Source organism: Meles meles, chromosome 5 (genome assembly GCF_922984935.1).
Source record: "Meles meles chromosome 5, mMelMel3.1 paternal haplotype, whole genome shotgun sequence".
In the NCBI taxonomy this organism is placed as follows: domain Eukaryota; kingdom Metazoa; phylum Chordata; class Mammalia; order Carnivora; family Mustelidae; genus Meles; species Meles meles.
Window position 1 is genome coordinate 146,126,009 of NC_060070.1, and position 24,596 is coordinate 146,150,604.

At 46.4% G+C, this 24,596-nt stretch overlaps 1 protein-coding gene and 1 long non-coding RNA gene across 6 annotated transcripts in view; one reads left to right on the forward strand and one right to left on the reverse strand.

Annotated features, from left to right (window-relative positions):
* MBOAT1 (membrane bound O-acyltransferase domain containing 1) overlaps nt 1–16,680 on the reverse strand; it is a 250,232-nt gene extending 233,552 nt beyond the window's left edge. For 2 of the 4 annotated variants that reach the window (XM_046006675.1, XM_046006673.1), the window contains exons 1-3: nt 16,538–16,662; nt 15,353–15,546; nt 14,388–14,505 (exon numbers count right to left, since the gene is read on the reverse strand). In XM_046006675.1, coding sequence (XP_045862631.1) covers nt 14,388–14,453 — 66 coding nt within the window. In that variant the 5' untranslated portion in view covers nt 14,454–14,505; nt 15,353–15,546; nt 16,538–16,662. Of the gene's footprint in view, nt 1–14,387; nt 14,506–15,352; nt 15,547–16,537 lie in introns of all 4 variants that reach the window. The other 2 variants (XM_046006674.1, XM_046006677.1) reach the window with 2 other exon arrangements.
* LOC123942622 lies at nt 2,485–21,464 on the forward strand. 2 transcript variants are annotated; one of them, XR_006818440.1, is made up of 5 exons: nt 2,485–2,567; nt 5,039–5,358; nt 19,481–19,598; nt 19,982–20,291; nt 21,201–21,464. It is a non-coding gene; the product is annotated as an uncharacterized LOC123942622 (long non-coding RNA). The 2 variants fall into 2 exon arrangements; XR_006818441.1 differs by having other exon boundaries at nt 20,194–20,291.
* The last annotated feature ends 3,132 nt before the right edge of the window (nt 21,465–24,596 follow it).

Here is a 24,596-nt window from a genome sequence, read left to right on the forward strand (position 1 = left end):
GACTAGTGCTTGGAGCAGTGCCCTGCCCCAGGAACCTGGTGGTATGGGTTAAGTGATGCCCGTCTTGGGTTTCTTTTCCCTTTGGCTCCTCTTCTCTGAGTTCTGACTGCAGCCCCGTAAGCTGCACTTGAGGCTGGATAATTTCCTCTCTCACATGACATGCTTTCTATTCTCCTACCCTGACCATTCTACACTCTTTCCGCTGAGGTAGAGCTCTTCAGAAGGCAACGCCCAGGTCTTCCCAGCTGGGTCCACAGAACTCAGCTGGACCTGAGCTGTCCTGGGGGAGACACTAACTGGGCCAGGTGCCTTGCTTCACCAGGACGGAGGACAAGAAGGAAAAGAATGCCAGAACTGAAACCTTATCTTCTAGGTGTCCCAAGCAGCCCGTGGCCTCTTTTCCACCATGTATCTCACGGCTATCTTGAGAGCAGGACCAGTGGTTTTTCAAGATGGCAGCAGTTTCTGTTTCAACAAGTTATGGCTGCCCTGGTAACGTTTCATCTCAGAGTATTGTAATTGACAAGAAAATGTTGTGCCCTGGAAAGAGTAAGTCAGTAGCTAAGCCCTGTATTGTATCTGTGAGAAGACACACTTAACTCGGGCTGCTGTGGTTCTGAAGGCGGGGTTCCATCACTCCCCCAAAGAACTTGCAGCTTACTGAATCTTCTCATATTATAAAACTCAGATGCCAAGTTAGCCTAATAGGAGGCTGGCAATCCTCTTTGTTTTCCTACAATAATTAATTTTTCCTATCTTCCTAATCAATGCACTCCTTAAAAATTTTACATTGAACTAACCATGATTGATCTTTATCATAAAGAGTGTGCTCCACAAGATAAAATATCCAATTTCCTATTTTCACCACCCATACGCTTTTTAAATAAACCTGAAATTTAAGACACTAAATGTAGACATGTGCTCCAATTGAGGCATCAGACACAAACCTTGGAGTAACTAATAACTTCTGATTTCTCATGCATTCCAAACAAGATCCTGACAAAGAGGATGTGGAATTAATTACTGGGATAGGGAGATCCAAAGAATGCCTGATGATTTGTCTTAGAATATGACTTTCGCACACTCTAGTCAGAGGAAATTGAAAGTGAAATATAGCATTGCTTCTAATAACAGAAGTATTTCATATCTGTGCAGTACATTTCCTCAGAGGATGTTGTAACCCTTATCTTGGTAAACTTTATAACCACAAGGGGAGTTGAGTAGGCAGTCAATGACTCCATTTTACAGATAAAGAAATTAAGGCACAGAATAATTGGGTTTCTCAAAGTCTCACACATCAAAGAGGGCGCTGGGAATCAAGTCCAATGTCAATTCTCAGTCAGCTCAGAATTTTACCTACTCGTATTTATAGAAGCTGAGACCCACCCAGTTTGGTTATTAACCTTTGTTCCACAAGCTATTGCTCTTTGTATCTTCCTTAAACTCCTGTTCTCATTTTTGTACCAGATGTCGGTTCTCTTCCTGACACCAGAATTTTTTTTGTTCTAATCCTTTGTTGGCTTTCTGTATAAATTGATTTCCCATTTGTGTTCCTGAGGCTCATGGATGCATTTATTTTACTCGCTAAAAGACATGAGCCAGGATTCTTGTGACATAACATTGAAACGCAGTTAAGTTGATAAGTGGAGCACAAAATATTGCAAAATCAAAATACAAAGGTTGATGGGTGCCCAGGGTGCAGGTTTGATGCTGTTCAGCACTGATTTCCAGGAGGCATATGTGCCCTACCCTGATGTAAATCTAAGTTTGGTGAATTTTTTTATTTATTTATTTTTTTTTAGCCAGTGTTACATAACTATTCATTTCCCAGGAGTGTAACTTCCCTTAGGGGTTGTAATGAAATGTCTTTGCAATGCCTTGTCACGGTGAGGCAAGAGAAAAACTGAATCATTGGGATTTAGTTATGCTTTTGGTGGGCAATAATAAAATGTTCACAACAACTTGTATGGCTTGCACTAAACACCAGACTCTTCCTGGTCATGTCATCTGTTCTTGAATCATATCACAACTTCCAAGAGGGGAAGCATTTATTTCCTTTTTTTAAAAAAATTAACATATAATGTATTATTTGCTTCAGGGGTACCGGTCTGTGAATCATCAGGCTTACACAGTTCACAGCTCTCACCATCGCACATGCCCTCCCCAGTGTCCATCAGCCAACCACCCCATCCCTCCCACACCCCTCCCCCCAGCAACCCTCAGTTTGTTTCCAGAGATTGAGTCTCTTAGGGTTTGTCTCCCTCTCGATCCCATCGTGTTTCATTTTTTTCGAGGGGAGGCATCTATTTAGCGTTAATTACCTTTTAGGATGCAGGGTCTCCTAGGTGCTCTCTCCCGAACCAAAAAAAGTATTCTGAAAACCAAGTCCTGAGACTAAAGAGTTAATGTTTGGTGAAGCCTTTAGCAGGAGGTAGAGGGCATTGGTCACTGGGCTTCACAGAGATGTGGATTCAGAGTTCAGCCCTGATGCCTTGAGAGTCACTCTATTTCCTATAAAATGGTGCATGATCCCTACTTCCTAGCATCCAGTTGAAGCTAAAAATAAGGTGAGGTATATAAAGTGTTTGTTATACTCAAGGAATAACAACTATTTGAAGGTATGTTTAAAAATAAATAAGGCTACTGGGGGATGGACACTGGGGAGGGTGTGTGCTATGGTGAGTGCTGTGAACGGCGTAAGACTGATGATTCACAGACCTGTACCCCTGGAACAAATAATGCATTACATGATAATATAAATAAATAGGGCTAAGGACACGCGGCTGGTTCAGTCGGTGGAGCATACAAGTCTTGATCTGGGGGTTGTAAGTTCTAGCCTGGCACTGGGTGTAGAGATTGCTTAAAAATAAAATCTTAAAATATAAATAAGTAAGGCTATTGTTTGCCCCTGTGGGTGCAAGAGAGAATTCAAGGCAATTTGTCACTAATGATGGGCGATAACTTGAACTCTGTCAAGCGTTCTGCTTATTTTATGTACATTGGCATAATATACCAGGCACCAAGTGGCAAGTCACCAGGTGTCCATTTATAATTTGAATGAGTACAGGCAGTCCGGTTCTCCGGTCGGCATGTGGTAGAGCTTTATGCTCCTGCAAGAAAGGAGAGCATTGATTGCCTCTCTTTACGAAGAGGAGGGAGGCAGAGTTCCTCCAACCTCCTCCAGGGCCCCAGAGGGACAGAGTGGTGGATCTTTGAAGATTCAAGAACTGCATCGGTTACCTTTTCTTAAATAGAAAACCTTTGTAGATGGGATGAAATTGAACTTAACAATTTCTGCAAGTGTTGTAATGTGAAGCTCCGGGGTTAAGGCACACCGCACACACAGATCTCACTAAAAACTGTGCTAGAGCTGAAGTTTATTAGACGTCCTTTGACACCACCATGACCCTAGAAGCCAGAAGGACTTGGACGTGACCTAAACCAGTTTCTCTTCCATCTCCTTCTCTGTCTGGCGCAGGAGAACCCTGTGGTCCGTCTGCACTTCTTTATATCCATCAAGGCAGCTGGGATTACTAGCAGCTGTCCCCAGCCCGTCTTGACTCGGAGCCTCCCTAGTTCCCTGCAGGCTCACTCCGCTGCAGGTATAACAGAGCCCTGCACATCTCTGCAGGTCAGCTTGCTGGTGCTCCCAGCATGGAAGGGGCTCATTAGCAAGTCCATTTCCTATGTGAATGGGGACAAGCCCATGGTGTTCCGTGGGTGGGAGTCAGCTGCCATCAGACCCATAACCAATCCCCACGCCCCGCCCACCTGTCTGTGTTCAAGCAGCACCACAACACACCCATCAGCGGCCATCACTGCCACCGGGAATCAAGTCAGCCGGACTCCATCACGGTGGGCGAAATAGACCCTGCTACTAGAGAAAGATCCTCCAACGATCATTATTGTGTGTGTATCATTGTTGCGTGTGTGTTAGGAGTCATGTAGGAAGAGTGAGGATGTGGAATGATTCAGGAAGCAGGAATCAAAGAAAAAAGTATGAGGTCATGTTGGTTAGCTATGATCATAGCACTTTTTTTTTTAAAACCACAAAATGTGTTTGTGTATACGGGAGGGCCAAAAAAGTCAACTAGTATCTATTAAGCAACAACTTGGGTCACAATATCGAGTTGGATGTGGTTGGGAGAACATTAGAAGTAGCTAAATTACACCCATGATTTTAGCTCTGAGTTAAGTGCCCTGGCTTCTAAAAGCCTACGGATACAGAAAGAGTCTCCCTCCTCGGATTTTCATTCTATTTATTATCTACCAAGAGATTCCTTGCTTTCGAAGGTCGTAAAACTTATTGAGCACAAAAATCCAACAGAAGCCAGTATGGAAAGCAAGTCTAAGCGGAGGGACTCTGGTAGGTAGAAGTGGGGATCTGGTCGCCCTGTCATCCCTCTGTGGACAGCCTGAGAAACACTGGGGTATTCTAGAACACCATTGAAAAGTGCTTGCCTGTATCAGTTACTTGGCCGTTGACTGACATACATTGTCTGGTTTTTTTTCCCCCCTGATTCTTGTGCGTTGGTTACTAGATTACAGATTTCTAAAGGACAAAGATTCAAATGAAAGGCAAGAGAGACAACAAGGGCTGGGAGTCAGGAGCCGGGCACTGCCTCTCACCAGACCTTGCATATAAGACAGCTCAGTGTGCTGAGCCTGCAAAAGCCACACAAGACCATGTGTAAGAAGTGTGACAAAATTCCCAGTTTCTCATGATAGTCCTGGTTGCACTTGCTGGAGACCAGTTACCGTCACTAATTATTCTTAGGATCCCTTTCATTCTCGAAAGTCTCCCAGTTTGAACGATCAATCACATGACCTCTATATATAAAGCCCCTTTTCTCCCCCCCCCCACCCCCGCTGAAGCACTTTATTTCCCTCACCCAGTGACACGTTGCCGGGCCTAATGTTCTCACATGACAGGAGCAAATCAAAATTTGTTGTCATCTCTTAAGGAATTGAAAGTTGTGTACAAACACCTTACATAAATTCAAAGGATGAATAAATTTACAGTTGTACATGCAAACAGTTTTCCAGCTCTAGGCAATGAACAGCCCACCGCGTGCTGGCAGGAGCCCATAAGGTAAGAAAGAGAAGTCGGTCTTAAGGCTCTCGGACCTTCCCAATCCTGTCAGACCGGCAAGACCAAAATGACGACTGGTTCAGCACTCTTGCTAGCCTCTGGAGAAATTCTGGAACAGGCAGCTCTTACACATTAATACCCCGGCACAGAGCAAGAACCTCACGGTCTCGCGGCTTCACAAACCAATGGATCTCTCTGCCAGACACAGGTTCTCCCCTGCAGCCATGAAGCGACCGAGCTGCAAGGACATAGGGTTTAAATCAAAGGTAAGTGCCGGCTACCAAACATATACCAAGGGGATAGGGGTATCCTAGAACGTACAAGGCCAAGGTCAAGATACAAGGTCAAGGTCAGGGGCAAATTCTGCAATCTCGTGCTGATACCAGATACAAGCGTCAAGGACAAATTTCGTTTCACAGGCGTATTCCAGGTATAAGGCTACTTTGGGAATTATGATCTGCACTCCCGCTCCCCTTTACCCACTCACCCCCACTCTAGGAGCCAGCGCAGGGCTAAAGACACAAGAAGGGCTCGATATCTATTACATTAGTTCAGGATAAGACACAGTTATTAACCTAAAGGAGCTCAAAACCTAATTGAGGAGATGATGTACACGTATGAAGCCTCTTGAAATCAATACAAGCCAGTGTGGGGGGCAGGGGGGCTGCTGCAAGATGAATGAGAAGAGCCCCAGGCAGGTCCCACATAATCCGGGCAGCAGGCAGGCAGTGCCTTCATGGCAATTGGATTTTAAACATCGGAGCCAAGGAGAGAGGCCAGATGAGGAATGGGCAGGACCAGACACACCAGACAGACGAGCCCGTGGAACCCATGACTGGAGCCATGGGGGTTATAGGGTGGTGAGTGTTGGGGAGGCAGGGGCTGGGTCTGGGTGGGTGTCTGGAGGAGGCGTTCGGCAGCTGTCCACACAGGCAGTGGGTGTTGGCGAGGTCCCTATGTGGACGGACCGAAAGCAGGGAGGGCAGCGTGGCAGGGAAGAGCCAGGCGTTGGGTGTTGGCAAACCCACGCAGTCTCTAGCAGTGTGGCCCCAGAGTCCAAAAGTGAGAACAGAGCTCAGGAGTTTAGGCGGGGGCTTTCTGAAAGTCGGGGGTAAGTGGATGCTATGTTTTGGGCTGATTTGTCTATGGGACATGCAAGGATCTCAGCGGTAGGTGAACACTGGAAGAATGAGCTGAAAATTGGCAGCGACCAAGCAAGAGGGATTCATTTGGTTTTGGGCATGGCCCCAAGGAGAGGAGCCAGCTGTCCAAACCACAAACTAGGGTCTGACATGGGTCGGTGCCAGTGTTCAAATCTGCCAGCCGGAGCCCGATCCCTGCCTCCTCCGATGGGTAGAAGCCAGGCAAAATGCACTGGGGCAAAATCCCACACGTTCTGGTAGGTCGCAGGGCCCGGCACAGCTTTCCCAATAGCATTTTCGGGAGGTGACGTTGAAGGCAGAGCCTGGGAATGATGTGAAATCTTAGATAGCAAATCCAACGCTAGGTCAGAAAACAGGGGTTGGACTGAGACCACATTTTGAGTTAAAGAGCCCAAGGGGAGATCATAAAATGAGGCAAAAGGGGCGAAGAGTGGAGGGTCAGGGAACACAGGACACTTCTCATAGCAATTTCAGTACAAAGTGCGGGCCCCGATGGGGGTTCCCACCTCTAGCAGGCCCATCATGGATTGACATGCGTGTGCTTGAGCCGTTTAAAGAGGAGAGGATAGTACATGGCCACAACCATCTCCAGGTCGAGATCGTGAATGTAGTCAAGCAGGAGGGTTGTACACGGTTCACAAGACTCCATCTAGCAGCTGGAGGGAACAGGGGCGGCCGGCGGGGACAGGAGGTAGCCGAGCCCTGGGGCAGGAGGCAGGGGTCTCCCCAAAGTCCACTGGGGTCAGGGTGAGCTTCAGTCCCAGGAGTAAAAGTCAGGATCCAGGACAGAAGCCCAGCCACAGAGACAAGGCGCACCCACGTGAGATGAGAAGGAAAACTAGAATGTGTTGGATTGACCCCAGCCCTACCAAATATCAGCCTGGACAGCAAGACCATGGGCTGGTGGGATTTGGTTTATGCTCTGGACTCAGAAGAATTAGGGTTTCAATCTTGAGTCTACCATGTGCTGGCTGTGAGATCGTCAGTTAATTAATATCTCTGAGTTGTGGTTGCCTCATCTTAAAGGTGAGGATAACAACGTGTACTTAGAACAGTTGCACGAAAATTAGGTGATGTAATGTGTATGAGGCACCAAGCTCCCTCCGTGCCCACCACCATTATAGATGCCTCATAAACAGAACTTTACTACCATTAAGACTAAATCCCAACCACACCTATAGGGAGGGAGGCAAACGGGGGAGTCTTAATACATGGCCAGGCTGGCCCAGATTACCACGGGGAAAACGGATGGCGCTCAGCCCGCAGGTTGAAACCTGGGTGGTGCTGACACGGGCAGGGACGAGCGGTGGCCTTGGTCCCATGGAAAAACCATGGAAAAACCAGGGGCTCGATTTCTAAAAACAGGTGTTCAGATTCAGGGAAGGACCAGCTGTGAGGTGCCAACTTCCCGGCCCTCATTTCCAGCTCAAGGAACACTGAGCCTATGGGCCAAGGTCCAGCCATCCTTTGCAGAAAGGAAGGAAGGAACGTGGGATTAGGTAACTCAGCAGCTCATGACACTGAGAACCGGTAGACACTCTCCAAAAAATACCCTCTCTCCTTAGACTGAGAATCCGTGGTACCTAAAATTCCACCATTATACATCAATTTCTTTGAATTAAACATCCTTCTCCCCAAACATCACTGTTTTGTTTGTTTTTTTTTAAAGATTTTATTTATTTATTTGACGGAGAGATCACAAGCAGGCAGAGAGGCAGGCAGAGAGAGAGGAGGAAGCAGGCTCCCTGTGGAGCAGAGAGCCTGATGCGGGGCTCGATCCCAGGACCCTGAGATCATGACCTGAGCCGAAGGCAGCGGCTTAATCCACTGAGCCACCCAGGCGCCCCAACATCACTGTTTAAATGTAAGTGCTGCAGGACAAGGAACACACTGGGTCCCTCACTCATAACTCACGTGTCCAGCCCTCCGTCTGCAGAGAGCCTGCAACTCCCCCAAAGGACTCACCTTCCCCAGACACGGCGCAGCCAGCGTGAGGGAGGGAGAGGGAGCATATGTAGGACTATGAAGCCTCAGGTATGAACTCACACAGTGTTTGTTCTCTTCTTTCTGCTGACCCTGGGGTTTCACGGGCGCTAGTTGAGACATCCAGTTCTGTTTTGTGGATCCGAGGGTCCTAGCGTCTAGGGAACTGCAGGCATCTAGATATGGGGAAGATGGTCTTAGAAAGGTACGGAGAGGGTGCCTGGGTGGCTCAGTTGGTTCAGCGACTGCCTTTGGCTCAGGTCATGATCCTGGAATCCCGGGATCTAGACCTGCATCAGACTCCCAGCTCCATGGGGAGTCTGCTCCTCCCTCTGACCTTCTCCCCTCTCATGCTCTCTCTCACTCTCTCTCTCTCAAATAAATAAATAACATCCTTAAAAAAAAATAGAAATAAAGGTATAGAGAGGGACACTGTGTGCACAGTTTCCCCTCCCTGGGGCCCCAACCCCCGGGATCTTCTTCCTTTGGTTTCCAACCTTCCCCTGAAGAAGGTAATACCTATAAGCATGGACATAAGTCTGCTAAAGCAGCTTCGAACTGAAGCACCCACAGTGCATTGGAAATGTACGTGCGTGGCTGGCTTATGTGTCTGACCACTGCTGGGCGACGGATGGTAACCCCTAGCTGCACTGGGCTGCCGAGCCCTGGAGACAGGGCCGGTTCCAGTGGAGATGTTCTGCCTGTGTACAATAGACAGCAATTTTGAAAGACTGTGACAAAAAGGGAAAAGAATGCAAAATGTCTCTTCCATATTTTGTGCGTTGATCACCTGTTGGAATGATCATACTTGGGATATGTTGGCTTAAATAAGATATATTATTATTAACATTAATTCCACTTTTTCTCTTTTACTTCTTGATGGGACTGCTAAGCCTTTTAGATCTGTACATGGCTCACATTAGAGTCCTATGGGACAGCACTGTTTTAGGCCAAATTGATGAGTCAGTTTTGTTCAAGGGGTCCCAGCTCCTGAGGGACTGGCCACCCCCGCTATGGTTTGTCAGTTGGGCGGGAATCTGACCTCTGGCTGTCACGGAGGCGTCAGCGTCTGTGGTGAGAGGGAGGGTGAAATCATGAACATTCCCTTCACCCCTTGTTGGATCTGTCAAGGAAGAGCTGTCCCTCTTCCCTTCAGACACTGATCCTCACTTCGGCAGTTGAGACGCTCTCCTAGTCCTTTCCTCATCACCACTTTATGGTTCCTCTCTATGTTGAGAAATAGGCTCTTTATTTTTTTTAAAGACTTTATTGATTTATTTGAAAGAGAGAGAGCACGAGCAGGGGAGAGGGGCGGAGGGAGAGGGAAAAGCAGACTCTGTTGAGAAGAGAGCCCGGCACAAGGCTCGATCCCGGGACCCTGGGATCATGACCTGAGCTGAAGGCAGAAGCTTCACCGACTGAGCCACCCAGGCGCCCTCCCTGAGAGACAGAGACTCTTAACTCCTTGTTTTTTCACCAGCTGGCACTGTGGAGGGTTTGGGTCTCCGTGAAAGTATCTTGTGCTTCTCTTAGTGAGCTCAGATCTCCAGGTTCAGAAACTCTCATCTAGATGAAAAAACCTTCTCCATCTCCACCTCTGAAACTAGAAAGTTAGTCCTTCATTAGATTAATAAGGACACAAGCCTCATCTCATCTCTTGGCACGTTCACGTAGCATCTGCGACACGCCCATCACGGAAGAGCAGAGCTAAAACAGATGTGTGGTTCTGTCTAGCATATTCGATGAGCCCACGGCTCCTTCCTTCTTGAACCACTAGCTTCATGTGGCCCCTGGGCATGACTTTATCTTTCTTCTTCCCATCTGACTGTCCAGTCCTTCATCCTCTCACCTAGCTCCTCTTGGCCCTGATCTTTGAATACAGGCATTTCCTCAGTCTTCAGTCCTCATGTTTTGAACTGTCACAAAGTCCCCATGTTATTGCTCTGTTCCAATGGCTGTGCGCCGAGAACACCTCATCTTTGTGACCTGGCCTGGTCCCAACCTCTCGCGCACATCCCAGACTCATAAATCCCTCTCTCTCTCTTCAACATTTCCGCTTGGATGTCTCCTAGGCATCTCGAATGTCACATATCCAAAGCGAAGTTCTGGTCTCTCGACCAAAATCTGCTATGACTTGGAATACTGAGAACGCATCCTTCCGGTTAAAAAAAAGAAAGAAATTGAATCATTCTTGATTCCTCTTCCTCTCACATCCCACTTCTAAGCTGTCAGCAAGTCCTACCAGCTCGGCTTCAAAATATGCCCACATTCTGACCCTAAACCAACCCAACCTCTACTCCCTTGGGTCAAGCCACTGCCATTGTATATGGGGGATTTTTTTTTAATATTGTATTTATTTGACAGAGAGAAATCACAACTAGGCAGAGAGGCAGGCAGAGAGAGAGGAGGAAGCAGGCTCCCCGCGGAGTGGAGAGCCCGATGCGGGGCTTGATCCCAAGACCCTGAGATCATGACCTGAGCCGAAGGCAGAGGCTTTAACCCACTGAGCCACCCAGGCGCCCCTGTATATGGGGGATTTTCACGAGTTTCCTGTGGGTCTCGCTGCTGCTATTCTCGCCTTCCCCTGTAGTCTATTCTCAGGTAAAGAGCCAGAGCAGCTGCTAAAAAATGTAAGTTGCAGCCTATCATCCCACTGCTCAGAATCCGGCAACAACTTCCATGTCTCTCCAAGCAAAATCCAAAGTGTTTGCTGCCTCTAGCAGGCCTACCACGCTCTCCCCTTGCTGTCTCCCAGCAGCCACTCTGGCCTCCTTGCTTTCCTTGAGCACATGGGCCAAACTACACCTGTTTCAGAGCCTTTGAATTTGCTCTTGTTTCTATGCAGAAAACGCTTTTCCCAGATAGCTGCATGGCTCAATCCCTTATTCCCTTCAGGTCTCTCTCTGCTCAGACGTCAAAGCAGTATTCTGGGGGCACTTGGGTGACTCAGTTGGTTAACCTTCCAGCGTTTGGTTTCTGCTCAGGTCGTGATCTCAGGGTCATGATATCGAGCCCGTGTGGGTCTCCGTGCTCAGTGTGGAGTCTGCTTAAGATTCTCCCGTCCTCTCCCTCCCTCATGCCCTTTCCCCTGCTTACTTCTCTATCTAATAAATAAACAAAAATCTTTTTTAAAAAATGTTAAAAGCAGTTCCCTGCACGAGAACTTTGTATCCCCTAATTCTTGCTAGATTTTTCTTTCTGGCCCTCATCACCACCTGGTACGTTATATATTTACATGTATGGTTATTGCCTCCCTCCCACTGGAACAGGAGCCCTCTGATAGCGGAGGTGCCTTTTCCTTCACTGCTGTCTCCCAGCAGCTGGGACGGGCCCTGACACATTGCAAGTGCTAAAACAACACTTGCTGAGTGCATGACGGCCAAGACATGGTTTTCCCTCCGGAAGACTATGAGGCAGACAGGAAACACGTACAAGAATAAATGCACGCCATTACAAATAGTGATGAGTGCTGTGAGGAAGCTGACTGCTCCAGGGATGGAGAAGCCACTTTAAATAGGGTGGCCAGAGGGGATCTTCTGGAAACCATGGTATTTAGGGTAGGATTCGAAGGATGGGATAGGGCCAGTCCCATACAGGGTGGGAAGACCATTTGGAAGAGGGGGGGAGCACATTCAAAAACCTTTGAATAGCAGGAATGAGTTAGACATCTTCAAAGACCTAAAAGGGGGCCAGTGGGGAATGTGAAAAATAGGAATTGATGTTGACGAGCCATTCAGAGGCCAAATCATCAAGGGCGGGGTGGGCTGTTGAAGAAATTAGATTTTTATTCATAGTTTTGTCTAAGGCTCCACATGTTAGTAACATGATGAGAGGAAGGTCTGAGGTGGCCTCCAGAGATGGCATTTGGGCATCTGGAGCATTAATTTAAGCTTCTACATAAAGCTTCTCAGTTAGGAAGGGAGTGGCTTTTACAAGGAGAGAGCAGACTTGTCCTCCTACAACAAGGCTTCCAAGGTGCCATTTCCCGCGCAGGAAGCAACAACATTCTTCCTTTCTCGGACGCAGCCCTCAACAGCTCCTGCTTTTATATAGTTCATCCCTCTTTAATTATGTAGCCAGTCTGAGCACGCACTCTGACAAAATACACATGACATTTCCTGTGGAGTGGGCCTAGTCCTTGTTCTCTTCCCTATATCCACATAGCTGCCCCTGGGCCTTTGCTCATGCTGTTTCCCCAGGAAAGAAATACCATGTGCCTCATCCACATGGCCCAAACCCAGTTCTAGTCCAAAAATAACCACAAGGTCAGATGTATAAACCAGGATCGTGATTTCAACTTTACTTTATCACTGAAACAGGCTTCATAATGCCTTCCCTATCCTAAAAAAAAAAAAAAAGACATCTACATCCTAATCTCCAGAAACTGTGGCCATTACCGTATGTGGCAAAAAAAAAAAAGGTCTTTGCAGATGTGACTAAATTAAGGATCTTGACATGGGATTATCCTGGATTATCTGGATGGGTCCTAAAATGCAACCACAGGTGTCTTTATGAGAGAGAAGCAGAGGGTGAAAAGACCCAGAAAGGGGACGGCAGTGGGACAGCGGCCGAGCAGCAGTCCCTGGAGCCTGGGAGCTGTGAGAGCGGATTCTCCCCTCCAGCCTCTGGGGAGAGGGCGGCCCTGTCACACCGACTGCGGATTTCCGGGTCCCCAGAACTGTGACGGAATACATTTCTGGGGCTGTAAGCTACCAAGATTACGGTAATGTGCTACAACCGCCATAGCAAATTAATACAATTACCTTACCCTTGACCTGGGCATCTTGTCCTGCGGGTAACTGTTGCTTCCCAGCTGGCCTTCCCGGAAACCCCTAGGTCCCTCCTGGCCTCTCCCGCCTCTTTCTGTCCTACGCACTCACCTGCACTGCGTCCTGTTTCCCAAGTTTGCAGAGGCGCTTTCTGTCTCCTGCCCCCTTCATCCTCAAGCCCCATGATCAAGCCAGCCAGGTGCCAGGCACACATCCAGGGGGGCCCGTCTGGGCAAGCCCCGGCTAGCTAGGAGGCTAGTTCCGCAAGCCGGGGGCGAGGCGGTGGGGCGTAGACGAGTGGGTGGCTGGAGCTGTTAGCTTGTTTGGGTTTCCTAACTTGGACAACACCAGGTGCTTCGGATTAGGATGCCCAGACGCAGAAAACAAAGGCTCTGACCTGAAATGCAGGGAAGAACTGATAAGACCTAAGGGTCGATGGCTTGAGGGGGTGTAGCACTATGGACCGAAGTGCAAAAAATTAGGAAGGAATGAAAGGGTTTTTAAAATATTTTATTTATTTATTTGAGAGAGAGTGTGCGAGTGTGGGGGGAGGGGCAGAGAGAGAGAAAATCTCCAGGAGACTCCCTGCTGACACCGGAGCCTGATGTGGGCCTTGATGTCACGACCCTGATCATAACCTAAGCCAACATCAAGAGTCGGTTATTCAACCAACTGAGCCACCCAGGTGGCCTGCAATGAAAGTTTTGGAGAGAAAATTAGGAAATGTTGAGTCTTTGGTAGGTGGAGATGACCACTAGGAAAGCTGTCTCCTATGGAAGGTCCCATCCTGAACTCGCCGGTGCTTCTAGAATCCTCTGGTTATGTTTTTAATGTTGTTGTTGTTTTTGTGTTTGGTTTGGTTCTGAGAGCATGCAGGTGGGGGGAGGGGCAGAGGGAGAGGAAGAGAAAGGATCTTAAGCAGACACCGCACCCAGCATGGAGCCCAATGTGGGGCTCGATCTCACGACCCTGAAATCACTACCTGAGCCACAACCAAAAGTCAGGTTCTTAATCGACTGAGCTACCCAAGCGCCCCTCTGGCTATGATTTATTGTAGCCCCAATAACCCTATATCATGAATATGGGCCTTTCTCTCTCCCTAAGAGTCTGCGAGCTCCTTAAGGGACGAGATCACATCTCATTCTAGCTCCACCACCAGAGAGACTATCTGGCCCCCGGTAGATGCTCAGTAACTCAACTTGGAATGAATCACTGGATGGAACTGAGCTCAGATCAGAGGTTCAGGCTGGGGATGACATGCCTGGAGCAGGCAGGCCACTTGGAGGTAAGAGTTGATGCCATGGTAAAGAGCAGGACAGAGGGGGTGGCTGTCTGATCTGCACCAGCCAGATGTCGCAAGAACAGGAGGTTCTAGCAAACCTGAGTTCTGGCGAGGCACACTCTTAAACTTTGACCTCCCATTCGGGTGTCAGGGACCATAAGCATCAGATGAGGAAGAAGACAGGAGTCTGAGCTGTTGTCGTCCACCCAGGGCTTGCTGAAAACGAAAAGTAATTTTTATGTGCCAGCTGGTTCAAGGTTCATTCACCCTTATCATGGTTGTCATACAACATTATAATAAGTGTCCATCAGGGGCATAAAGATATTCTGCATGTGACGTGCCTGACTTCTGGGCACTGGGAATTATATCTTGTGCCATACCCAGGATCTGGTCTCCAGGAAATGTGCTTTTTTGGTTGGATACGGCTACTCCTAAAAAGTGGCCCAAAGCATGGAGCATTCTCGAAAATGCCTCGCCAGCATTTTAAGGCTGCCCCTCAAACCCCTCAAATTGCTAGCCAGATCCTTGTTTCACTTCCTGCAGGCACCAGGATATGGGGGTCAAGATCTTCTGAACGCCAAAAGCGATAGATAATAACCCCGGCCATTTTAGACTCTGCTCTTACCTTCATAGCCTGGACCTATAATTGAATTTCCCCAGGAATTTTATGATATATTGATTGAACCTAATTAAGTCTCTATTATCTGCCTTAGAAGCCTCTACCCAGAACTATTCGATTCAAACAACATTTACAAAGCTACTAAGTACAAAGCTATGCACGGGGCCTCTGCTAGACACAGAGATAAGTAAAACCTTGTCCCTCTCCACCATGAGCCCTGCAGCCCCCCGTCCTGGAACGGTGAGGGTTTATATACTGATACTCTTACACAGGAACATAAGATAAATGCTGTAAAAGAACTGGAGAGAGCCGTCACCACATTCGCCGTCAATTACTGGGTTGAAATGGTAAAGATCCAAGTTGTTTGTTTGAAATAGGAATGACTCTACGTATAGGTTTTTAAGCACCTGTTCTTAAAACAGAGCTTAGGGAATACTGACTCACCTGGTATTAGGTACCCGCTCACTTCCTTCATGATTCACCCCGACGTGTCCTCCCGGTAAGCATCATTCTCGTTCCTCCACTTTACACAGAGCAGGGGTTATCTCCTAGGGAAGTGCAGAAACGTTTTTTAGGATGTTCCAGGGTAGCTTTTGTTCCTTTCCTTGGCTCTGCTCTGTAGGACGCTTCCTAGTCCCCTGGCAAAGACGACATGTTGCTGAGTAAATGCCCTTGACGGTTCTGTTCCGCTCCTTCTTCCTGAGAGAGACTACTGTTCTTCCATGTCTCCGCCCCTGCCAAAGCCAGAGGCCGGGCATGGAAGAGTGGGGTGAAACCAAATTTGCAAACAGACATCACTCTCCCCAAACTTTGGAGAGAAAATTATGTGTAAGGAAAATCACAGCTCTTTTTCTAGAATATCGTCATACATAACCCTGTCAAATAACTTCAAGGTGAATGGTACTTGGTTTTATATATATTTCTATGTGTGTATGTATGTATGTGTATCCTAATGCCTATATACATACACACACACACATATATTTATATATATATGTACATATATATATATACACACACACACACACATATATATTTATATATATATATATATGTACATATATATATATACACACACACACACACACACACACATATATATATATATACTCAATGTGTGTATGTAAACTTGTAATTTTAAACTTCGTGGTTATTTTCAGAAACTGCACCACAATTAGAGCCAACTCCGAGTAGGCAGTAAATGCTTACATTGCATCACACAGGCTTCCAGACTTAAACTGTATGTGTGGTTAATTTAAAAAGAGATTACCATGCTTTCCTGCACATATTAGCCTGAACCACTCACTTGGCCTTAAAGCCAAGATACTTTTACCAAATGGGAATATCTGCCCTTCTGAATGTTCAAAGTGGTTGGTTATGGGAAACAAATACAATGGTGTTGGTAAGACCACTCTGCATAAAACAAGGGAGTTAGGATTATCATTACTGAAAAGAATCTTCTGGACCTTTGGGTCCTTCCTTTGGTATCTGTAAGCTGCCAGGCGAGTTAGCTATCGTGGATACTCAAGATGGATTTTTTTCTGTCTTTCCATTAAAACTATTCATAATCTTGGACCCAAAACATCTAAGTCTAGTAGTTAGTCTACTCAGGAAATTCTAGAACCTTACCTGCCATTTCTTCGATAAGGGTTGTATTCAACATTTCCCTGTGCCAGGCAGAGCATAGACCCTGGAGAGGCTAAGACGAATAATTCCCAGTCTGTGTAGAAAGAGCTTGGAATATAGCCGAAAGAAACAAATAAGTAAATGCAGTAAAAATTTTATAGGCGCTATCTAGAAGCCGGTGTGGAGAACAAAGAGCAGAGAGGAGGGAGTGGTTGAAGGGAGCGTGGGTGGGAGCGTGACAGACTTGCTGATCCCCGGCCTAACAACCATCCCTTCCCCTCCCCCAAGCTTCCACCCAAGCGACTTGAAAGTCAAATGCTGCCTTCCTCACCCTCCCTCCGCACTAAGCACCCATGTGACCTAGATGGGTTCGATGAGATAAAAGTGTCACTTTGCAGCCTGGTTTCTGGGAAAGTGTTGCTTTCTTGATAAAAGAATTTGGGGTCGACTGCATTTTGCAAAGATTGGCCGCAAAAGTATCTCCCACCAGGGGTGCTCTTGCAACAACGTGATTGTAGAACTCCTCCCAGGAAGAGGTAGAGTCAATGTCCTCTTCCCTTGACCCTGGAGGGAGGTGTTTCTTTAGTCTTAGCCAACAGAGTGCACCGAAAGCGACATGGTGACGTGTGAGGTTAGATCACAAAAATGCCATGCGTCTCCACCTCGTCTTTCAATACACTTGCTTCTGGAAGCCAGTGGCCATGCTGTGTGGAAGCCCAAACCAGCCTAGACCAGGACACCCCATGGATAGACTGGGTCTAGACGTTCCCACCAACAGCACCAACCACAAAGCCTAGGAGTAGGGACGTGTCTCAGGGTTTGCAGCCCCATGATTGAACTGAGACTTCCAGTCTTCCCAGTGAAGACCCCAAACGTGGGGGTTACGACCACCTTTCCCCATGGTGCTCTGTACAAGCTCCCACGCGGCAGAATCTGTGAGCATAATTAAATGGTTGTTTTGATGCCATTGAGCTTTGGGGGTTTGTTTTACATCTGGACTGAGGACATGGTTGGCATTACTCCTTCTCTCCGCTTCCAGCCTCGATTCTGGGAGCTGAGCAGGGTGGGAGTGGGGGAAACCCTACAAGCATGTGGTGAAAGCCTCATGTGGATCTTGACGAGGTTGATCTGTTAAACCAACATCTGCAACTGCCTGTCTCTAGACCTCCTGAAATGTGAGAAAAATTAATACACTCCTGTTGGTCTATACTGCTGAACACCAGATTATCTGTTACTCGTTGGAAGCACCCCTAACTCACACACGAGAGCCCTACTGGTAAGATTTGGTAGATTTGCGGGGGGCAAAATTTGATTTTTAAATGTCGCTGACTGTCTAATCAGAATAAAAGCAGAAATAGCTGTTGTAGCCTGGGCTTCTGAGAAGTTTGGCTGTGAAGAAAATGAGAGAAATAAATTGGTAGCTGGGGAGCAAACGTGCCTATGGGCAAATTTTATAGTCCATGAGGAAATATCTAGTAAAACCATAGAGATTAAAGCAGGAAAGAGAATAATATCAGTAATTATTGTACAGCTCAACCCTGCTTTGGCCCTCTCCATCTTCAGCCAATCTCAAAGACTCTCTTGGGAATTTTTTAAATAGAGCCGGCTTCATGGGCGTTCAACCTGTAGAGTCACACAAGGACCTCATGCTTAGAAGGACTCCATGGTTGATTTAATGCTCCCCTGTTTCTGTCTTGAAATTCCTAATATTTTTTAAACAAGGGGCCTCATTTTTATTTTGCACTGATTCCTGCAAATAACAGGCAGTCCTGCCTAAAAAGTGTTCTGCTCCCATGACCCATTCACATACAGTGCTAAGAAACGTGGACTTTCATTACCCATGGATCCTCAAGGGCATTCCATTCTGTTTCTAAGTAACATAGCACATGTTGTCATATGTGCTATGACATCCTCAGATGGCCATCAAGATGGTGGCTTTCTCCATCTTGGGAGTTTTCCAGCTCTCTTGGAATGATTGCAAACCCAGAGAGACTCCTGAAGACCCTTATCAAAACTGTGCCATTCAGGTCCATGGGTCCTCTGGCCCGCACCTGCCCCATGAAGGTCAAATGCGTTCGCAGAGCTGGGAATCAATTCCCCAGGAACTATACCCCATGTCCCCCAGATGACTGGGCAGGTTAGTGGCCCACCGCTGACTAATACTTTCCATGTGACCTGCTGAAATAGTCCTCCTACAGGAATTACGGATTCTCTCGTTCATCCTCCCATCTCCCCCACGGCTACAATTGTACGTGTAGGGTACGTTCCAGGTCAGTCATCGGGACATACGTCATGGAACAAAGGCTCAGTATGAAGTCTCCAGCAAATGCAGCTCGTTAAAAGGGGGTCCTCTATAGATGGAATGACCTCAGTTGCCACCCTCTTTTTAAATTTTTAATCTGGGTACAGTTGACACACAATGTAACATTAGTTTCAGGTGTACACTGTAGTGATTCAGCAAGTCTCTGTGTGATGCTCCCGGCAAGTGTAGCCACCATCTGTCACCATGCAGTGCTGTCACGGTGTCATTGTACTGTACACAGCACAGTAGACTTGAAATACCTGCCTCTGTATTGCCTAGGCCAAGGAGACTTGAAATACTGTACACAGTATTCCCTGTGTCCCCTGTGCTCTGTCTTCCATTCCCATGACTTATTCACTCCGTAACTGTAAGTCTGTACCTCCCACTCCCCTCCACTCATGTCTCCATCCCCCACTGACCTCCCCTCTGGAAACCATTGGTTTGTTCTCTGTATTTATGGGTCTAATTCTACTCTTTGTTTATTCATTTGTTGTGTTGTTGTTTTTTTAATATTTCACATGTAAGTGCCATTGGAAGGGATTTGTCTTTCTCTGCTGACTTATTTTACTTAGCATAATCCCCTCTAGGTCCACCCATGGTGTCATAAATGGCAAGATCTCATTCTTTTTTGTGGCTTTTTTTAGATTCCTTTACATGTGTGTGATGTGTATAAATCCCATCTTTATCTATTCATCTGTTGATGGACACGCGGGTTGCTTCCATACCTTGGCAAATGCAAACAATGCTGCAATAAACATAGGGGTGCGTATATCTTTTTGAATTAGTATTTCTTTGGGTAAATACCCAGTAGTGCATATGATATTTCTATTTTTAATTTTTTAATTTTTGCATATGATATTTCTTTTTTTTTTTTTTTTTTAAAGATTTTATTTATTTATTTGACAGAGAGAGAGATCACAAGTAGGCAGAGAGAGAGGAGGAAGCAGGCTCCCTGCGGAGCAGAGAGCCCGATGTGGGGCTCGATCCCAGGACCCTGAGATCATGACCTGAGCCGAAGGCAGCGGCTTAATCCACTGAGCCACCCAGGCGCCCCTGCATATGATATTTCTATTTTTAATTTTTTCTATTTAAAATTTTTAAATTTTAATTAAATTAAAAATTTAATTTTTTAATGTTTTCCACAGTGGCTGTACCAATTTGCTTTCCCACCAATGGTGCCCAAGCGTTCCTGCCATACTCCTTATATTGTATCTCTCTAGCTGCCCAGAAGACTTCAGGACATCTCCCTGGGGATAGGAATAGCTAAAAATATTCAAGCAAGAGATTTGATCAACTCTCACTGATGTAGACTAACAAAACACAATTCTCTCTTTCCTTCCTATGGTGGGATTACCAGAACCTGGGACCTCCCCCATTGCCTCTCATAGATCCTCCCTGAAGTGGGGAGAAAGGGGCACCAGAATGTTCTGTGAAGCTGTCATTTTCAAGCTTCAGGTATATGCCACAGGTATAGATCACGAATTCCACAGGTAGAGTTCATTTCTTTTCTAGAGAGAGTCATGGTGACCAGGATTCCAACCAGCTGCGTTTCCATCCTACCAAAATAAAAACCAGGAATGGGAGCAGGCGGTCTGTTGGGTAGGGTGAGGGTTTGGTAAGGTAGTGAGAGGGCCTGCTGTGGATGCCCAGATGGGTGTCTATGGTCCCATCATCCCAGAAACAAGGCAGCAGACTGCTACCAAGCTCCCTCATCCTCTCCACCACTGGGTGGTTGGGAAACTGTGGACATGCCCCACCTGGCCTGACTCTAACTGGCTCAGAGCATGCAGAAGAAGGCATGTGGAAGGTTCTAGCAGATAGGGATGTGTGTTGCTGAGAAGTGGAGGTGGGAACCTCCTCCCCTCCCCTCCCCTCTCCCTGTGCTAAGGGAAAAGGACAGGATGAATTTATGTTTCCGCTTCTATTAGCGAGGCTCAGAAACCATTTAAAAAAATACATCTAACATTTGTTTTTAATTACAAATGGAGAAGTGCTAGCAGAAAACTGAAAAGCAGAAGGTAGATTTTTACCTACCCAGAGGAAAAGCTGGCTAAAACCCAAAAAAACAAAAAAGAAAAAACCCTGAGTGTTTGATATGTATCTTCAGGACCCATTTCTATGTCCGCCATAGGAGACCCCATGGTTCAATGCCAACATTTCATAGCAGCCTGAAGTCATTTAAGCCCAAACACCTTGAAGAGGCATATGGTCCACAGGCATAATTTTCAAAATCCCCTTTTCTTCTCCCACCCACTGCCCTACATGCAACAGCTCACTTCTCCTTTCTCAAAACCCTTCAGAAAATATCCTCCTAGCCCTAGCCAATGCGCCTATATCTTTCTCCCCCTTGTTCTTTCCTCTCAGTTCTCAAGACAGAAGCCTAAGAAAGCTCATCTGGCAAGACGGGTCCTTGCACAAGAATGAGGGAGGGAGATAAAGCTGCAGGACTCAGAATTCTTTGCAGGTGGAGAGAGAAAAGCTGAGATTGTTTACAGGGGCTCGTTTTCTCATCTTACACGTGCAGTTAAAAAAATAGATGTTTTTCTGCATCAATAAATATTCTTATATGTAATAATTTTGAATGGCTTCATAGTATTCCATTGTAAGCTACAGTAAATTATTATAAATAAAGTGTGATTTCTTCAACCAAGCCACTAGTAGTTTCTTTGCAACTTTCACATAAGGTCTGTGATAGCTTTTGCTGTTGCTTACATCTTTACAAACACCCTAAATTATTGACTGAGGATAAATCTCCAAAGATAGGGATTCTGCTGCATTCGTTGGGATATTTTTGGCCACTTATGTGACATGCTGGGATTTAATTAACATACATGTGTTTAAATCCGGGATAAAGTCAGAGCTGGGACAGTGGTTTTAGTTCCATGATATCAAGGACCCGGGCTCTTTCTATCTGGAGGCTTTGGCATCCCTAGATGATGCTCTTGTCCAAGTGATCTAAATTCTAGACAGTAGGACAAAGAAAAAGGAGGGAAGCGAGAGACCTCACTTGTTTCCCTTCACAGCTCAGCCTGGAGGGCGCCACATCCCTTTTGCTCTCATCCCATTGGCCGGAACTTACTCACGTGGTCATTCTCAGCTGCAGGGAAAGCTGGGAATATCATCTTTACTCCGAGTAGCCCAGCTAAAAATTCTATTACCGTGCAAGAAGGGATTGATGAGCATACATGCTTTTAAAGCTCTTTATTTTATTATTTTTTTTTATCTTTAAGGCTTTGATATCTGCTATCTTATCGATTTGCAGAAAGACTGTAGGAATTTATATGCCCTTTGCCTGCACAGGACCTTTAAAATATCTCATCAAATTAATAATGGAAGAAAATGATCATTGTGCTGTTTTGCATTGCATTTTCTTAATTTCTGGTGATGCCCACACCATTTTTTTTTCCTGTTGAAATACATCTCAGAAATGGCTTCAGCCATTTCTAAATTCTAAATGCAGAGTGAAACGGGAAGCCCAGATTTCAAGATTAGAGACTTTCAACTGGCACGCCAGTTTGCCCACTGTCTTTAGGTCTGTTTTGCTACGCACAGTTCTAATCCTGGTTCTCAGGGGTGGTCCCTTTTTTTTCACCAGGTATCGACCTGCTGTTGCCAAGTAGGTCTGCCCTCGGGTTTTACTGTTTCAAAGACTTTGACGGCAAGGTGAGGCAGCCCCTTTGAAGCACAGGGGGAATTACTCAACTTGAAAGGACTGTTGGTTCTGGGAATTCCGGCTATAGTAAGTTCAGTGTTACCTTTGTTCATTTAGTGTTGCAGGGTCACCAGGATGCCCCATCCCAACTCAGACTAGATAGCCTGGTTCGGGGCCACAAAACCTCTTGCTGGGTCTGGGAGATGCCCACTGTATCTGTCAGGGAAGGGTAGGCTCTGCTGAGGTAATAAACACTCTCAAACTCAGTGGCTTAAAACAACAAAGTTTTTTTTTTTTTAAAGATTTTATTTATTTATTTGACAGACAGAGATCACAAGTAGGCAGAGAGGCAGGCAGAGAGAGAGGGGGAAGCAGGCTCCCCGCAGAGCAGAGAGCCCGATGTGGGGTTCGATCCCAAGACCTTGGGATCATGACCTGAGCCGAAGGCAGAGGCTTAACCCACTGAGCCACCCAGGTGCCCCACAACAAAGTTTTTTCCGGTTTACATAATCGTCTGTCTTGGGTCAGTGCTGGGGGCTCTATTCCAAATCACCCTTATCATGGAACCCAGGCTAAGGGCCTCACCACCTAGAACATGGCCAGTCACTGACATAGAAAACTATGCACTTGTTCACCAAGGCTTTTTCCCAGAAGTGACATGTTACTTCCATTCACCTCCTATTGGTCAAAGCAAGTCACATGATTGCTCTTAACTTCAAGAGGGATGGAAATGCAATGGTACCATATGCTCAAAAGGAGGAGAGCCAGAAATATTGGGGAATAACATTAATGACTACCAGACTCCTGTTCCCGTGGAAGTAGGGGGTGTGAAGCAGACTTCAGGTTCGGGAAGTCTCCAGAGTTATCTTGGTTGGCCTCCAAAGGGGACTAGGTATGTTTCCCATGGTCCTTATGAACCTGGAAGCTTAAGACAGAGTCTTGTCTTACTTGCTTTGGATCCCCAGCAACTGGCACATGGCAATTGCTTAACAAATACTTAGTGAATGGGGAATGAGGGAGGGAATGTGATTCCTGTAATAGCTTTGATATAAAGGTACTAGAGAGCATAGGACCAAATTGCTGGGAAGGTCCATTGCTTGGGGTAGTCCAAGTCACTACATGAAAAGAGCCAGAAATAATATGTTCATATAATATAACTAGCAGGTGTGGATGAAATGGTGGGTGGCTAGCTAGAATGGAAGGATACTGACCCACCATTTTTACCATCACACACATGCCTGTATGACCTTGACTCATGTACTCCCAGCATGTCTGAGTTCACATAAGTTCAGCTTAAGTTCCAATTATCACACAACACCACGTGTCCCCATAAGCACGCACACACATACACCCAGCACTAGCTGATTATAAATGTCCCGCTCATTCTTAAAAGAAGCTCGCTATCCCAAGACCTTGGGATCATGACCTGAGCCGAAGGCAGAGGCTTAACCCACTGAGTTGGGATACTCACAACTGGCTTGAAAGAAGTAAGAATAAAGAGCCTAAAAAGTTTGTGTGACTTAACTCTTCATGGGCAAGAGGACAGAACAAATTCATTCTTTATGTTTTATCTTGTTAATCTTCTAAACCAAACATGTAATACACATTGTGTTAGTAAAAATATTTTCATTGCAAACCCCCAAATCAGTTCAGACCAAAGACGAAATGAACAGGGGCACGTGGTGGGCTCAGTAGGTGGAAAATGGGACTCTTGACCTTGGAGTCATACATTTGAGCCCCACATTGGGTATAGAAATTACTTAAAACTTTTAGAAAAATGAACGGAAGAAACTGTATAACCTTAAAATTAAAGTAACTCCTAAGACCTCAAGGAAGACAGAACCCAACACATTTCCAAAGAATCTTTTTTTGACATTGCCACCAGATGATACAACCCCACAAATCATTCCAAGTGTAGGCACGGAGGTTCAGATTCCAGGAGAGCACGTGACTGGCCGAGGCCAGATGATATGTAACCACTTCACACTGGGTGGGGTGGGGTGCGCAGGCAGTGAGGTGGGAAGGGAGAAACGCTTAGCTCTCGGGACATCCAGAATCCCATGGACCAAAGGCAGGGTACTTACCTGAAGTCATGGACACTGATCAGA